Below are 18,306 nucleotides of genomic sequence, written 5' to 3' on the forward strand. Positions count from 1 at the left end.
CTGCCCCACGCACCACAGGCCAGTAAGTCAAGAGACAAGGTATTGGGGCAAGAGTAGCGACTTTATTCGGAAAGCCAGCAAGACGACAAGATGGTAGACTAATGTCCTAAATTTTGCAGTAGAATTCAGGCTGCTTTTATGCTAAGGAAAAAGGGGAAGCCGGAGGGTTTAATGATAAAGTGTAAAGGCAGATAGCAGACTTCCTGGAGCCACCTGGCCTTCAAGGGAAGCATAACATTTCTTTGTTCTTCTGCTTGTTCACAAGGCTGCATCACGAGGCTTCTGCAAAACTCTGGTACGTCTGTCAACTAAATAGACTAGACGTAGCCCTGGGCAGCGGCCATGTAGCCCTTAACTATTTGATGGTCCGGTTCAAAAAAGATGATTAAGCCTTGAGAGCAGCTTAATCCCAGAACTTGTGCGTTCCTTGCTGCTTATGCGGAAACGTTTCAGTGAAACCACCAAATATATTGGTCCTGTCTGACTCTGCTGCATGGCGGTTGACTTGGCGTACATCTAGCTGAAAAGGGGAGCCAGAGAAATATGAATATACCAGAGTTGCTCAGTTTCCAGCTTAAGTTACATTAACCAACTTAAAGAGGTTCGTATTATAGCTTTCCTTTGGTAGGTATGATGTCAAATAGATTGAGGAACTATGTCATTTGCAGTGCTTGTATTGGTTTAGAATATAGGATTCGAAGATCTTCCAACACTGTACTAAAAACATTTCAATAAAATCATGCTCCTTCTTTCAAAAAAAAAAAAAAAACTTCAAGTTGTTAGCAGTTATTTTTACTTTACCACTCTTATCTCTGCTTATTCGCGAGGTTTCTAGGCTGAAAGCAAACTTATCTACAACATGTAATAGCCATAATGAACCTGGGACTGTGGGATGGGGACTTTCTTAAGGGAACTTAATGAGCTATTTGGGCACAAGCAACATTTCTCTAATGTTTAACTCTTGATGTGCAGGGCTAAAGTAATAGAATACAGGGGCTAAAGAGTAAGGGAGGCAGTTTCAACCTGGTGTTCATTCTGTTCCTCCTCTGCTACAGATCTGGAGCAGTAACTATGGCAGCGATGGGATTAAAAATAAACTTTGCATTCTTGTGTGACCAGAGCACCTACTATGCTCCCATAGTAAGCAAACGTTACCATAACAAGGAAGGTGAAAACCCGTGGGCCAATCATTTCCAGGCTCTGGCCTGGAAATGTGGTGGTACCACCCATCCGGACCAGACAAAATGCAGAGTTCTGGGGAGAGAGGCACAAGGGGGGGGGGGGCAAGTGATTCAGATCTCTGTTCTTAATCTGCAATATTAGGGAGCCTGTCTTGAATATCTCCAGGATTCTATCCAACTATCCTTTCTGGCCTTATGACAGATTCCACCCATTAAGACAGGGGGAGCCCCAGAGCTAAGTTTCTTTCCTCATTTGTCTGTGCTCAGAGCTACAAGGAGACCCCCTTTCCACTATGGGCAACCAGGTGATCTGCTGTGTGGCCCTTTGTCTCCTCGGAGCAGGTGAGTCCTGGGTTCAGGAAGCAAGTTTCTGTCCCAAAGGGGCTGAGCTCCAGAGCTAAGCCTTTCCCTCATGGCAGCAGCATTAGACACCCTCTTGGGCCGTGTTCCCAGAACCACTCCCTTTCTTCCATAGGCACTGTGGATGGCAGGGTCACTCAGACCCGAAAATACCTGTTCCAAGTGGAAGGACGAGATGTGACCCTGAAATGTGAACCGGAGTTTGGTTACGACGCCATGTACTGGTACCGACAGGACCCAGGACAAGGGCTGAGACTGATCTACTACTCTCAAACTGTAAAGGATGTTCAGAAAGGAGACATAGCTGAAGGATGCAGCGCCTCCTGGGAGAAGAAGTCACTGTTTCCTCTCACCTTGACATCGACACCAAAGAACCAGACGGCTCTCTGTCTCTGTGCTACTAATACAGACAGAGTGAAGCAAAGCCACCTCCTCTCTCACATAAATGCGGCCCAAGCCCCGCTTCCCCACCAGGTGGCGGGGCTTTTCTGTCTTTAGTACCCTGGTCAGCCCCCTTCCTTCCTCCTCAACCAGGCAGCCACGGCAGCTGCTGCAAGAGCGCACGCTGTGGAATTGGCACCATCACAATTCAGCGATCCACTAAGTTGATTTTTAAAATTACATGAACCTATTTATCTATATCTACCTACATCAGAGAGAGAAGAGAGGGTAATGTCACAACACAGATTTTTTTGTTTTTTTTTTTACCGAATACTGGAAAACAAAAAATGAACAGAAAATGGTCCCTTCCTTCAGAAAGATAATAAAAGTCTAGTGGGGAGAGAGATGTGTAGAAACACACTGTAATCAAGCATCAGAGAATGTGTGCTTTCATCAGAGGCATTAGTGGCGTGTAGGAAATAACACAGTCAGTTCTGTCTGTTGACATCAGGAAGGGCTTCAAAGGAAAGGCAAAATGTGAGATGAAACTCGAATGTGAGTAGAATTTCACCACCAGATGGAAAAACACCAGCATAGTGATACAGGCTCAGGGAACTACGGCAGGAGAAAATCGCGAGATAAGATAGGGAAAAGATGCTCACCACCTCCTCCCCGGAATATGGCAATAGGAGAAAATTTGGGAAAATGGGTGGAGCAACGTTATTAAACAAAACTGGCCTTCTAGTTCTAGTGGGCCTTCCTTGGATGTGTGCGTAGAAATACCTACCAGGCTCTTGTAAATGTAGGCTTGGCACTTGGAAGAGTCAGGCTTCAGAGAAATGTTTGCATGACTCATAAGCAGACCGGTGATCGGTATTATTTTGCAAATGGTCTTTATATTTTGTGTATCTTTTCTCCTTTTGTGGTCTGCCACCAATCTATCAAATTAGGAGGCAAGTGTGTTAATTCTTGGAACTTCATTTTGTCACAAATATTTATTTAATCACATAGTTCTGTTTCTAGAAAAGATTGACAGCCCATATTATTCAGACGAACCCCCCCACTGCATACAGCTAAAAAGGCTGTATGAAACATATTTTTAGATCATTCTTGGAAGCATGTAAGAGTCCCAGTCTCCTCGGCGTGACGCTGTGTCTCTTGGGACAAGCAATTTTGGGGAACACGTGGGGAGTCCCTGACCATTACGTACAAGCCTTGGCGTCAGGCATTTTATTCGGGTTCCTTCTTGAATTTTGTGTTAACTTTGGCTTTCTTCTCCCATATATTCTCCCACATATTCACACTAGCACCAAAATACTGAGAAACAGAGATGGAAAAGAGATACTAACCCCTTGAATAGTATTTAAAGCACTAAAATGTGACATGATGAGAGTTCCAAGCCCTCACTGCAGCTAGCGCTCTCTGGATGGATCCTGCATCATTGGCAATGATGGCCACCAGGAGGCAGATTGGAGCATCTTTAGGATTACATAAACAGTCGTCCCTCCTTCTAGGGGTGGAAAACGGAAGATTGAAGAGCAAGGTCCTACCTCTCTTCGGAGACGTGTGGTGCGAGGCTGGGTCCTGAAGATGTTGGTGTTTCTGCTGCTTCTGGGACCCAGTACGGGCCTTATTATCTGAGTAGTTTGGGCAAGTGTGCGTGTGTGTTGGCATGAGTGAAGTGACAGCCAGAGGTTGTGGGTTTTTACACTGATCAAAATGAGAGGGAACATCCATGCCCTCTGGAGCTGTAAAGGGTGAGGTGAGAAGTCAGCAGTCAGGGGAGACGGGGGATTGGGATAGGAAGATTTCACAAAACAAACAGGATTCTCTGGGAGCTGAGAGAAAGGTGAGCGAGCGTGGCTGTGATTTTTCTGCCTGTGGTCATGTCTGTCTGTCCTGCTGGCCTCTCATCTCCTTGACCTCTGTCTCAGCAGGCTCTGGGCTCAGTGCTGTCATCTCTCAACATCCCAGCAGGGCTATCTGTAAGAGTGGAGCGTCTGTGACCATCCAGTGCCATTCAGGGACACTTCAAGCCACAACTGTGTATTGGTATCATCAGTTCCCCAAACAGGGCCTCGTGCTGATGGCCACTTCTAATGTGGGCTCTGATGCCACATACGAACAAGGTTATACCAAGGCCAAGTACCCCATCAGCCACTCAAGCCTCACATTTTCATCTCTGATGGTGACAAATGTGCATCCTGCCGACAGCAGCCTCTACTTCTGTGGTGTCAGAGACACAGCGCTGGGCAGAGATCAGAGACCAAAACAAGAACCTTTGTAACAGCTCCCACCCCCCACCCCACCAAAGCCATGGAGCCCCGTGGAAGGAGGTGTGGAGAGAGAAAAACCACAGCCTCTCTGACTGAGTCAGCTGTGATCGTGTGTATGCAGAAAGAGAGAGAAAATATCTGAGTACGGAGCGTGGAGAAAGCATGGTGTTAGAGAGCTAGCCATATGGGAATGGAGCTGGTCCTATACATGGCCAACCAACCTGGAAAGTTCCCTGGGCTGAAAATTATAAAACCTAGATTTTTCTTCTGACTCTGCCATATGTTAATCATATCTTCTTAGATAAATCAACACATAATCCTATAGGCACATCTCAAAATGCTTCTATAATGCACTGTGTATTTTTATAATAAACTCTGGCATTTGTCTCTCCAAGAAAATTCAGCACTGTCTTGTCACCATCCTAGGCCCTCAAGATAAACAGAATCATTAGGAGGCCAAGTAGAGATGTTCACTCTTGAAAGAATTCAGGGATGTGCTATATATAGTATTGGGGTTGATGAACGAACAGGGTAGGACTGCATGGGGTGCACCCTTTAAACCCAGGTACAGAGCATGCCCCGAACCTTCACAGGGAATGTGTTTCTTTCTCTCAACAAAGGTGTCAGAGGGAAGAGAAGACAGAGTAAATAAGAAAGACTTCAGACAACAAGTCTTGTCTATAAAACCAGAAAGTTCTGTCGGAAGCCACAAGATAGTAAGTGGAGCAGTGAGTGTAAACGCCTCAAAAAAATCCCTTTCTAGGAAAAATCACACATTGACCACAAATACTGTATGGCCCGATAAAAAAAGCAAAAGATATTAACATACACTTAATAGAAGAATCATCTACGATCAATAAACACATGAGGAGATATTTGACTCCACTGGTGATCGGGAAACATGAAGCAAGATGCAATGATATGTAAGTTGATACCCATTTGATTAGCAAAGAAATATAAACTGTTAGAGGGGGTCTGGTCCACAGGATTACTGCTGTGAGCATAAGTGATGCAAACAATTTGGAAACACTGGCATTAACTCATATAGTTGGTCATTCCTTTATTCCATGACCCAACAAACCCACTACATCAAGGAAGCTTCTGCATGTGCTTATCATGCAGAAGACATACATAAAAATCTGTTCTCAGCAGCACTGTTCACAATAGCAAAACCTGCAACCAAGGCACCTATGCATTGACAAGAGAGTGAATGAATAAACTGTGGTATATTCATGTGGTGGAAAACTACATACATCCGTCAAAATGAATGCACTACAGGGATGAGCCATGTTATAGGTAATCTTAGCAATATAATACCAACTACGAAAACTAACCCTGGTAAAGTTTTGTAAAGCATGACACAGTTTTTATAAAGCTAAAAACAACTGAATCAAGAAAATAATTTTCACAACCTCAAATATATTAGAAAAAGATTACATTAAAAGTAAAGCAAGAGGGCTTCCCTGGTGGCGCAGTGGTTGAGAGTCCGCCTGCCGATGCAGGGGACACAGGTTCGTGCCCCGGTCCAGGAAGATCCCACGTGCCGCGGAGCGGCTGGGCCCGTGAGCCATGGCCGCTGAGCCTGCGCGTCAAGAGCCTGTGCTCCGCAACGGGAGAGGCCACAGCAGTGAGAGGCCCGCGTACTGGAAAAAAAAAAAAAAAAAAAGTAAAGCAAGAAACAGCTGTCGCTGGAGCTGGATTTTACAGCTCACGAGGGCCCATTGTACACATCTTTCCCAACTTTAATGTCAGTGACGTCATGCTAATAGCTTGAAATCAGCCATAGTAGGGATGTTTACACCACAGTAATCAGCAGACACCACAAATCGGGGCTTGTTGTATTTTCCTCCAGAGAGTTGGTTGTCAAACATTTACCAACACACAGTGGCAAGGGAGGGTGATGACCCAAGTTCAGGATGATGTTTAATGTGGGAATTGGATGGGGAGTGGCAGGAGATGGGATGGGGGTAAACCACATAGTTTAAATATTTAAATATTGTCAAGGTCTACCTTGCATATCATTGGATGAGTGGGGCAGATGTTTCATAATTACCCACTATATATATATATATATATATATATATATATATATATATATATATATATATATATATATAATTTTTTTTTTTTTTGGCGGTACGCGGGCCTCTCACTGCTGTGGCCTCTCCCGTTGCGGAGCACAGGCTCCGGACACGCAGGCTCAACGGCCATGCCTCACGGGCCCAGCCGCTCGGCGGCATGTGGGATCTTCCCGGACCAGGACACGAACACGTGTCCCCTGCATTGGCAGGCGGACTCCCAACCACTGCGTCACCAGGGAAGCCCCTCCCACTATTTTTTTAAATAAATAAATAACATGCATCAATAAACAATGCCTGTGTGTTATGAGCCAAGGGTTAAGACTAATCAAATCCTATGTATATGAGACCAAAAAGGGGAGAAAAATAAAAGAAATAACTGAAGGGATTACAGTTTGTGAAAGAGCAGGATGAAGGACATTATATAGTGAGAACCAGGGAGCTGATGCTTAGACACCAAGTGTGAAAATGAAGACATGAAGATAAGACCTTGTCCCTGAACAGGTGGAACTGAACAGAAAAAATGGGAACCAACTCAGCAATGGACCTGCTGCCACTTTATATCTACATGATGACCATGTCCATTTGTTACTGTGATTAAATACCCCACATAAGTTCAGTCACCTGCCCTCAGACTTTATTCATTTCCACTGAAACCAGGGACCTATTTTAGTAGCAGCCCCCTGCTGTGTCAGCATTTCCAGCCTAGAGAGCTAGTAAAATATTTTTTAAATATCTCACTGCTTCCTTCACCAACAGCAAGGAACAGATAAGAGCATTTTATGCTCTGGCATGAAACATAGTTAAAGTGATAACATCTCTGTCTCAAGCTGTCATTTATTTCCTTCCTCTACATTAAGCGTAAGAGGATCATATTCCAGTGTCAGTTAGCATGGATGGATGCTGCGTCCGAACTTACCTTTTCCAATCCAGCTGACTATCAAGGTCAGCCTGCTGCTCACATGTGTTATTTTAGGGGAGTATGGTATATTCTGAAGATGATAGTAGTAGTACTACTACTATTATAGTAGTACTGAATATAATCCAGTCCAAATTTGTGTCCTGTCCTCCTTGAAATAGGACCATGAAAATAAAATCCTACATTACCTCCAAATTTTTCGGGATACAAGTGGGAAGTTTTTTAAGTGTAATGCTTTTTCTTCGTGCTCTGAGTCTATATTCTACTCTCTGGGCTATGTTGTATTTGAAACCAAGTTAGCCTCTGAGAGCCCGTGATGGATGGAGTAAGAGATAGACTCTTATCTCCCCCTCCCCCCAACACACACACACACACACACAACAGAGGCAGAGTGTTCTCCAGTAATAGAGAGGCCATGGAGAGAATTTCAGAGGCTTTGAGGGAGTCAAGAGCCTTTAAGTCTTCCATATCCTTGGAGATCACCATTCTGAATGTCCATTTCTTACTCAATACCCTACTTTACACATAAGAGATTGGCAAGGTTGTGAGTCAACTGGCATTGAAATGCAACATCTCACAAAAATAATTTCTGGAACTGGTTTACAAGGCTCTCAACACAATTGCTGCAGTATATAATATGCATTAGGTGTCTGAAGGTGATCATTTGATTGGCTGCTTCCCTGGGTTTCCATTCTGCAACACGGAAAGCAAAGCAATTAGACACCTTTGAGTGATCAAGAGTCAATTTCAAATAGTGTCTAAATATCTTACTGTCTTTTTTTATCTGTAATTCTCTCCCTGGTTCCATTTTTTAAAAATCAATTAAGATGCTTTTGTTTTTTTTAACACAAATGGACTATTGACTAATTGACTGCTGGTGACGATCAATTTATCCTCCCTTTGGGAAAGGTATGAGCGAAAACACTAAAAATTATTCTTATATGCTTTACACCAAGATTTGTGTGTCCTTTTACCAGAAACATTACTTTCTCCTCATTACACAGGGGGCAAAAGATGTTTGAAAATATCCTTAGAAAGATTTTTGTCTAAGTTATTACTGAGGAACCTCAACATATATGATGTGGAACTTAACATAAAATTGAGTAGGAGCCATTGAGGTTTTCTTACAGACAATTTTTTAGAACAGTTTCAGGTTCACAGCAAAACTGAGCAGAAGGTACAGAGAGTTCTCATATACTCCTTGCCCTGCCATTGAGGTTTTAAGTATTTGACTTCTGTAGTAATTGTTGTTTGCTGTTCTTGCTGTGTGTGTGTGTGTGTGTGCACTGTTTTGTTTTGTTTTGAATTATTTTGTTATTTGTCATTTTGTTTTGTTATTTGAATTATTCTGGCATTCCACAACAACGGGCAGTGTGGAAAGGATGAAGCAGAGAATAGAGTCATCCAATGCCATTGCACAGCCAGGCGATAATGAAGCTATAGGACAATGACGGTGGTGCTAAAATACGGGGAAATGAGAGGTTTAAAACATAGGAAATAAAATCAAAGGATGGGGTAATTGATTAGACACAAGAGGCAATATATAGGGGGGATGGTTGTGACCACCAGCCAGATGGTTAGGAGGACCCAGTGGAAAGAAGGTCATGATTCACTTCACATTTGGGGTGCCTTTGAGACAGAAATCTGACCAGAAATATGCAGAAAGCAGTTGTATGTATAAGTCAGGGACTCAAAAAAAAGGACCTGGATGAAGGTAAAAATTCAGGACAATTTCCATAATTGGAAGAATGAAAGTGTATATGGTCCCTTGATGATAGAATATACAAAGAAAAGAGCAGAGAACCTAGGACAGAGACCTGAGGAACCCACGCACCTTGAATGTGACTGCAAGAGGTTAAGGTTAATTATACTGATCAACACCACCAATCAATGGGATTAGTGACTACTTGCGCAACTAAGTACTAGTAACTCTCTGCAGTACCCCAGCAGGTCACCACATCGATGGCCGCGTGTTTCCTAGTTCTGCTCTGATACTTGGTGGCCCTGGCTGCGCAGTGTGGAACCAGCAACTCCCCACTCACCACGAAGGGGGTGCAGGCGCTGAGAGACCAGAGGGCATGTGAGAAATGTGCCCCTTTGACCACTAGGGGGTGATGTGGGTCTTTCTGTAAAACACCTCTGCGCATAAAGGGCAGGCGCAGACCTTCCTTCATCTGACAAGACTTGTTAGATACTTGAGGGAACTCAGGTGAGACCCTTTAGGTAGTGGTTTGGAACTGTGGGTAATGATTAGTCAAATCCATTGCACCTGCCTTCATTAATTAAGGTTGTTTTAAGACTTGCCTCCAAGGGGCACGTAGCCTAAATAAGATGTTTGCCTGAGTTATTTTCCAGGAAACTTCAGGTAGTTCAGCTGGGCCCAGAGTCAGCTGTGTCTAGTTTGAGCTGAACTTGTTAAGACTGGTGAGAAGCAGCGACCCTCCTTCTAGGCCTGCACAAGCGTCTGCTTGGTGACATTTTGACCTCAGAGGACCAAAGACCCCCTGCTCAGATCCTGGTAAGCACTTCTGTTATGAACACGCAGAGGCTTCAGCTGAGTTACACCTGTGCAGAAAGATGGTTCCCGCACCTTTTCCCAATAACCTTTCCCCAAGCTTCCCGAGTGCCCCATGCTCCCCATACGTCAGACCATCCGGCTTCTTCATTCATGACCCTATAAATACCCAGTGCCCCTTGCCTTTTGGGAGGTGGATTTGAGGTCTTTTCTCCCATCCTCTTGCTTGGCTGCCTTGAGAATAAACCCTTTCTTTGTTGCAAACATCAGAGTCTCAACATTTTGGCTCCCTGGCTTAGGGCAAAATGAACCTCGTTCAGTAACAGTTGCGAGAATGATTTGCAGATATCCTGGGATGCTAATACATCCTTAAAATGGGATCTAATCTTCCACTTTGTAACGACCATAGCATGTACCACATATCCAGTACCTGTAGTTGTCCTAGTCATACGTAATTGGTAAGTAAATGAATGCCACCTCCATTTCTATTCCACGTTGTGCTGAATTCCCAGCCCGTAGAACAAGAAAAAAGGGTGAGAATGAGAAAAGAAGGGGAAAAAAGTGATTATAGACAGATGGCAAGTTTAGAAGACACAAAGGAATCTAAAGAAGCATTGCATTACTTATAACAACGTTTAGTAAGTTAACTAAAATTAAAATAAAGTCAGTTTATTTCCATATACTAGCAACAAACAGTTGAAAAATAGATTTTTAAAGAGAGATCATTTACAAATAGTAACATAAAATATAAAATACAAAAAAACATGCAAATCTATTAGAAGATAAGCAATTAAGAAACTTATTAAATTTCAGAGGAAGGCATTTTAAATGTGAAATAAGTGAAGTTATATGGCATTATCATGAATAAGTGAAACTAATACTAAAAGCATTCCAATACTGCGCTATCACCTACGTATTCAATGCAGCACTAAGCAAAATCACAAGATATTTTCATGAAATTTGACAAAAGTAATCAGAAATTTAAGTGGAGAAAGAGGAAAGAATACTCAAGATAATATTAAAGAAGTACAAAGTGGCGTGAATTCCCCGTCTAATCATCAAATTATTTTAACTATTATCAATTATTTTAATATTATCAATAATATTTTAATTATATTAGGATAATTAAAAAGGCATAAATAAATGAAAAATCATAGGTTTAAAATAGCACCATGCATATATAGGCAATTAATATATGGTAGAGCTATCATTGCAGGTATGTAGGGGAATAATGCACTACACAGCAAGTTCTTCTGGGACAAGTGGTATCCACAGAAGGAAAAATTAAACTCTTTCTCACAGCATACGCAAAAATAAATTCTAAAACGATTAAATGCTTAAATGCAACATTTAAACTATTAACTATTTTGTAAATAATATGGCAGTACATTTTTATGAACTTGAGCTATGGGAACATTGCTTATAAAGAATTGAAGAATGCATATCCTCCCAAAAAGGAATGATAGACTCTACTAAATTAGGAATATCAACAAAAACAATTACAAAGAGTAAAAACACAAGCAACAAATTGAAAAGATATTAGCAAGATATATAAATGACAAAGTTTGGTATCCAGAATATACAAAGAACTGTTACAAATAAATGATAGCTAATCAAGCAGTGTACAGAAAAGCACTAGTGGCCTACAAATATACAACGTATCCACCCCCTTAGCAATCCTAAAACCGCAAACAAACTACGGTGAGACACCATTTTAACCTAATACACTGGCAAAATTCAAACTGAGTCCTAGTTGTGGAACATTTGGAAACAGTTCGTGAACTGTTGGACTGTTTTTTTAAAAACATCTTTATTGGAGTATAATTGCTTTACAATGGTGTGTTAGTTTCTGCTGTATAACAAAGTGAATCAACTCTACATATACATATATCCCCATATCTCCTCCCTCTTGCATCTCCCTCCCACCCTCCCTATCCCACCCCTCTAGGTGGTCACAAAGCACCGAGCTGATCTCCCTGTGCTATGCGGCTGCTTCCCACTAGCTATCTACCTTACGTTTGGTAGTGTATATATGTCCATGCCACTCTCTCACTTTGTCCCAGCTTACCCTTACCCCTCCCCATATCCTCAAGTCCATTCTCTAGTAGCTCTGTGTCTTTATTCCCATCTTACCCCTAGGTTCTTCATGACCTTTTTTTTTTTTCTTAGATTCCATATATATGTGTTAGTGTATGGTATTTGCTTTTCTCTTTCTGACTTACTTCACTCTGTATGACAGACTCTAGGTCCATCCACCTCACTACAAATAACTCAATTTCGTTTCGTTTTATGGCTGAGTAATATTCCATTGTATATATGTGCCACATCTTCTTTATCCATTCATCCGATGATGGACACTTAGGTTCCTTCCATGTCCTGGCTATTGTAAATAGAGTAGCAATGAACATTTTGGTACATGACTTTTTTTGAATTATGGATTTCTCAGGGTATATGCCCGGTAGTGGGATTGCTGGGTTGTATGGTAGTTCTACTTGTAGTTTTTTAAGGAACCTCCATACTGTTCTCCATAGTGGCTGTATCAATTTACATTCCCACCAGCAGTGCAAGAGTGTTCCCTTTTCTCCACACCCTCTCCAGCATTTATTGTTTCTAGATTTTTTGATGATGGCCATTCTGACTGGTGTGAGATGATATCTCATTGTAGTTTTGATTTGCATTTCTCTAATGATTAGTGATGTTGAGCATTCTTTCATGTGTTTGTTGGCAATCTGTATATCTTCTTTGGAGAAATGTCTATTTAGGTCTTCTGCCCATTTTTGGATTGGGTTGTTTGTTTTTTTGATATTGAGCTGCCTGAGCTGCTTGTAAATTTTGGAGATTAATCCTTTGTCAGTTGCTTCATTTGCAAATATTTTCTCCCATTCTGAGGGTTGTCTTTTCATCTTGTTTATGTTTTCCTTTGCTGTGCAAAAGCTTTGAAGTTTCATTAGGTCCCATTTGTTTGTTTTTGTTTTTATTTCCATTTCTCTAGGAGGTGGGGCAAAAAGGATCTTGCTGTGATGTATATCATAGAGTGTTCTGCCTATGTTTTCCTCTAAGAGTTTGATAGTGTCTGGCCTTACATTTAGATCTCGAATCCATTTTGAGTTTATTTTTGTGTATAGTGTTAGGGAGTGTTCTAATTTCATTCTTTTACATGTAGCTGTCCAGGTTTCCCAGCACCACTTATTATCATGAAAGTTTTTAAAGCAATTTTGAGGCATCACATACCCACAATAAAGTGCACCCATTTTAAGTATATATTTCAAAACACTTTGACAAGTTTTTACACCCACGTAACCACATGACAATCAAGACACAGAATATCTCCCCCTCCCCAAACATCCCCACATGCTATTTTACTGAGCTCTTTTTTTTTTTTTTTTTTTTTTGCGGCACGCGGGCCTCTCACTGTTGTGGCCTCCCCCGTTGCGGAGCACAGACTCCGGACATGCAGGCTCAGCGGCCATGGCACACAGGCCCAGCCGCTCCGCGGCATGTGGGATCCTCCCGGACCAGGGCACGAACCTGTGTTCCCTGCATTGGCAGGCAGACTCTCAACCACTGTGCCACCAGGGAAGCCCCTACTGAGCTCTTTTTAACTTCTCTCAGCATGGTTTTTTATTTTTTTTTATCGAACATGATGTCCGGCACATATTTTGTTGAATTTTTCCTTAGTGTTTCCTAAAATTATTTTAAGAAATGTATTATGAATGCACGTTTTAATACTCATAAGGAATTTATGTATTAAAATGTTTTTTGCCAAGGCTTCACATTAGCCTACTTCATTTTAGTCTTCACATTTCTCAACTGATGTCTCAACTGAATAACAAAGCTCAGCAAAGCTTAAAAGCTTTGAACAGCAAAGGAAACCACTGACCAAACAAAAAGCCAACCTGCTGAACGGGAGAAAATATTTGCAAGCTATATAACCAATAAAGCATTACTATCCAATATATCTAAACAGTTCAAGCCACTCAATATGAAAAACACAACAACCCAATTAAAAAACGAGCAGAAGGCTGAAGAGACAATTTTCCATAAAAGACATACAGATGTCAATGGGCATGGAAGAGATGCTCATCATTGCTCATCAGAGAAATGGAAATCAAAACCCACAGTGGGATATCACCTCACGATTGTCAGAATGGCTATCATAAAAAAGACCACAAATAACATATGTTGGCAAGGATGTGGAGAAAAGAGAACCCTAGTACCCTTTTGTTGGGAATGTGAATTTGTGCAGTCTCTGTGGAAAACAGTAAGGAGGTTCCTCAAAAAACTAAAAACAGAGCTTCCATATGATCCAGCAAACCCACTTCTGGGTACATATCTGAAGAAAATGAAAACACTACTTTGAAAAGATACATGCACCCGCATGTTCATAGCAGCACTATTTACAATACCTAAGATATGGAAGCAACCTACATGGCCATCAATAGATGAACGGATATAAGAAGATGTGGTATATACATACAGTGGAATACTACACAGCCATAAAAAAGAATGAAATGTTGCCATTTGGTGGCTGCCAAGGTCAACTGGAAGGGGTAAATGGAGAGATATTAAATTGATATAAAATTTCAGTTATGCAAGTTTAATTCTAGAGATCTGCTCTAGGACATACTACATCTGATATTGTGCCTATATTAACAATGTTAACAATAGTGTATTATGCACTTAACAGCTTAAGAGAGTAGATCTCACGTGAAGTGTTCTTACCAGAAAAGACAATAAAATGAAACAAAGGGACACAAGGAAACTTTTGGAGGTGATAGATACGTCTATTACTTTGATTTTAGTGATGGTTTCATTGGTGTATGCTGTCTCCAAGCTCATTAAACTGTATACATTAAATATATACAGTTTTTGGTACGTCAATTATACTTCAATAAAGCTGTGAAAAATGGATAAAAGGAGCAAAAATCTAACAAGTTCTGCTAAAAACAGTAACTTATGTATTAAAAGGACTTGGTTGGATGGATGCTGGTTGAGCTCAGAGGGACGTGAGAATCAACTGCAGTTTAGTGAGAAGGAACCTCTCTTCCCATGTCCTTAAGGCATAGGAGCTCCTAAGTCTTCTTTCTAAAAGACAGGCATAAAAGGCCTCAGCAACCACTACCTTCTGTCTCTGTGGCTCTGTTAAAGTTTCAAACTCATGGGAAAAAAAATACCTGTTGGGATCTGGTGTCTCGGCCCTTATCTCAGCGCACGGGCAGGGTATTATATGAACCCAGTTGCTACTTTTTATGACGCAGGGAGACCTAAGGGAGTCACAGAGCAGTTTCCTTAGAGAATGTCATGTCTACGATGACATCCTAAAGATGAACTAGAGCTCATTAAGTGGGACCGGGGATAAAGAACCGATAAGAACCATTAGCATAGTTGGAAGCAACCTGTCAGCCAGCATTCTTTCTCAGAGTTCTACACCAGGGCTGCACTTTCTAATGATTCTCATTCTCACTCATTACAACATTTCCTCTCTCTCTCTCTCTCTCTCTCTCCCTCCCCCCCCCCCCCCCACACACACACCTTTCTTCCAGAAAGTGTAAGCAACAGTGTCTGAGCCACCAGACACCAACCAAGTTTCATCATAAAAGTGTCTTTTATTACAGATGACCCCAGAAATAAAAATAAAACATTTATCTACCAACATAACAACAGGTGATAAGAAATCATCTATGATTGTATTTTTATTTATCTAAGATTCTTGAGAAGAAATGATGTTATGCATTGAACATCACAGCTCATTGAATAAGTTTCAGTTCAGTGCTGGGGAATGATAGCTTTGTCAGCTTACACAAGCCTATGTCAGTAAATATCTGAATTCCCTTGACATAGTATTAACTTCCTAAATCCTCTGGATTAAATAACAGATCCAGAAAGTAATAATAGCAAACACAAATATTGTGCTTTTTCTGTGTTAAAAACTGTTCTAAATTCTATATTTATATAATATTCACAATAACTTTTTCTTTTTTTGCGGTACGTGGGCCTCTCACTGCTGTGGCCTCTCCCGTCGCGGAACACAGGCTCCGGACGCGCAGGCTCAGCGGCCATGGCTCACGGGCCTATCCGCTCCGCGGCACGTGGGATCTTCCCGGACCGGGGCACGAACCCGTGTCCCCCGCATCGGCAGGCGGACTCTCAACCACTGCGCCATCAGGGAAGCCCTCGCAATAACTTTTGAAGTAGATACTCATTATACCCATTTTACAGATGAGAAAACCAAATCAAAGGGAGGTTAAGAGATTTGCCCAGGGTTACACAGCTGCTACTCGGCAGGGTCAGAACTCAAGCCGAGGCTGTCTCCCAAATCCCTGCTCTAATCCACCTCCATAAGGGGAGGGTGGGTTTAGGGCCCTTTGTAATTGCTAAATTGCTGGAGTAGCCACTATACCATCTCTACTGTACCAATTATAATAAATACAGAGGACAGAGAGAATTGGCTCTATTTTATAAAACAACATCTGAACCTCTTCTTGTGTTGGGAGTTTGGTGGGAAACAGAGCAGTTGATAGACAGGCAATAGACTCTGAAAATTGTAGGCATTTCCTTTCCTAGTTTTCATCACAATGAGTGCACAGGCACATGGCATTCTGAGCGTGACTTTGACCGGGAAATGGGGGATTCAGTATCCTCACCATGTGGGCACTTGTCCATTTAGAAGGGCTATAAAGAGCTCTGTTAGGCAGAAGAGAAGATGCAGGTGTCTTGATCTCTCTTAGCCTTTGTTCCCCATGTGCGAAATCAGCTGTGACAGTCAGTCACCTTATAGCAATTACCAATTCTGTATATTGAGCCAGGGGGAGCCCTAGCTGCCAGCCCCTCCCCTTGGCCTCTCTCAGAGTCTATGTCTGGAGCTTTACAAATACCTAGTCCTTGCCATGGGTAGCTGGGCCTTCTGCTACGTGGCCCTTTGTCTTCTGGGAGCAGGTGAGCCCAACACCCAGACAGTAAATTCCGACCCTGTAGGTGCAGATCCCCACTCCAGCACCCTCTTCTCACGACAGTGTCAGGCTCTCTTCTGGACGTTTGTGTCTCTACCCCACAGGACCCATGGATGCTGAAATCTACCAAGTGAGGTTCCTGCTCGCTCAGGCTGGACGGAATGTGACCCTGGAGTGTAAACAGAATCTGACCTACAACTCCATGTACTGGTACCGGCAGGACCCAGGGCAGGGTCTGAAGCTGATTTACTACTCCGCGGTTGTAAAGGATGTTCAGAGAGGAGACATATCTGAAGGCTACAGTGTCTCTCGAGAGGAGAAGGGGCTGTTTCCTCTCACTGTGAAGGCGGCTCACACCAACCAAACAGCCCTGTACCTCTGTTCTGGTAGCGTCACAGTGGAGCACGGCCACAACCCACCTGTGCACAAACCCGCTCCAGCCCTGCAGCTCCCAATATAGCCTTTATCTAAAACTATTAAAAACGTCCCTTCCTTGCACTCCCAGAATTCTTAATCAAGAACTCACGAGAGGGGCTTCCCTGGTGGCGCAGTGGTTAAGAATCCACCTGCCAGTGCAGGGGACATGGGTTCGAGCCCTGGTCCAGGAAGATCCCACATGCTGCAGAGCAACTAAGCTCGTGCGCCACAACTCCTGAGCCTGTGCTCTAGAGCCTGCGAGTCACAACTACTGAGCCCACGTGCCACAACTACTGAAGCCCGTGCGCCTAGAGCCCATGCTCCACGACAAAACAAGCCATCGCGATGAGAAGCCCGTGCACTGCCACGAAGGGTAACCCCCGCTGGACACAGCTAGAGAAAGCCCGCACGCAGCAACGAAGACCCAATGCAGCCAAAAAATAAATAAATAAATTTATTTAAAAAAAGAAACTATAAATAGAAAAAGCTTCACATAAATCTGGAAAAATGTTTGCGAAAAAGTGTTTAAGAACACTTTAAAAATGACTTACATTATCCAGTTTGATCAGGAGCCCAGCCAGGGGGTTACATTTATAAACTCCTTGTAATGGTGTCAGTTTGACAACAGAGATCAAGAACTTTAAAAACGCAGTAAGCATTATAGTAATTCCATAAGTACAATAAAGATAAGTTGGGAATTTGGCTTTGGGTCAAAATGGATACTTGTTACTTACTTATACATCCTTAAGCCACTACAAAACCTGACAAAAGTTTTAAAGCAACAGTTTTCAGACATTAGACAGCAGGCAGTAGAGGGCTGTCATTCCTGAGAAGAGGAAACATACAAGTCTCTGCTTAGTACAGTTTCTAGGCTGACGCACAAGGACGTGGAGACCAGGCAGAGCGTAGTGGTCTGACTGAGTCGGGGAGACAGAGACCAGAGCTCGGGGCTGTGGAAGCTGCTGACACTGCAGGGTCAGCGGCTGTAGAGAAGGGAGCTGGGCAGAAACAGAGCTCCCAGCATTGCATGGAATCCCCTTTATTCTTCAGTCAAATGGTAACAGCAGGTGCATAACAGAGGACGCCCCCCTTCCCCATGTCCTGGCAGAGAGGAGTTGCTGGGGAGCTGTGAGAAAAGTGGAGATGCTGGCATCACACAGTCGTGGGAGACACGAATTCTGACCAGCCAGAGTGGAGACACCTCGCTGACGCCCTGGGAAAACACCTGG

At 42.7% G+C, this 18,306-nt stretch overlaps 2 gene segments (V, D, J or C); both read left to right on the forward strand.

Annotated features, from left to right (window-relative positions):
- The first annotated feature begins 1,474 nt into the window (after positions 1 to 1,474).
- Positions 1,475 to 3,069, forward strand: LOC137229397 (T cell receptor beta variable 19-like). The segment is given in 3 exon segments: positions 1,475 to 1,523; positions 1,657 to 1,935; positions 3,056 to 3,069. Coding segments are annotated over 3 exon segments (342 nt in total).
- A 13,528-nt stretch (positions 3,070 to 16,597) lies between these two features.
- LOC137228738 (T cell receptor beta variable 19-like) lies at positions 16,598 to 17,120 on the forward strand. The segment is given in 2 exon segments: positions 16,598 to 16,646; positions 16,765 to 17,120. Coding segments are annotated over 2 exon segments (405 nt in total).
- Positions 17,121 to 18,306: the final 1,186 nt, after the last annotated feature.

The sequence above is a fragment of the Pseudorca crassidens genome, chromosome 8, assembly GCF_039906515.1.
Source record: "Pseudorca crassidens isolate mPseCra1 chromosome 8, mPseCra1.hap1, whole genome shotgun sequence".
Taxonomy (NCBI): domain Eukaryota; kingdom Metazoa; phylum Chordata; class Mammalia; order Artiodactyla; family Delphinidae; genus Pseudorca; species Pseudorca crassidens.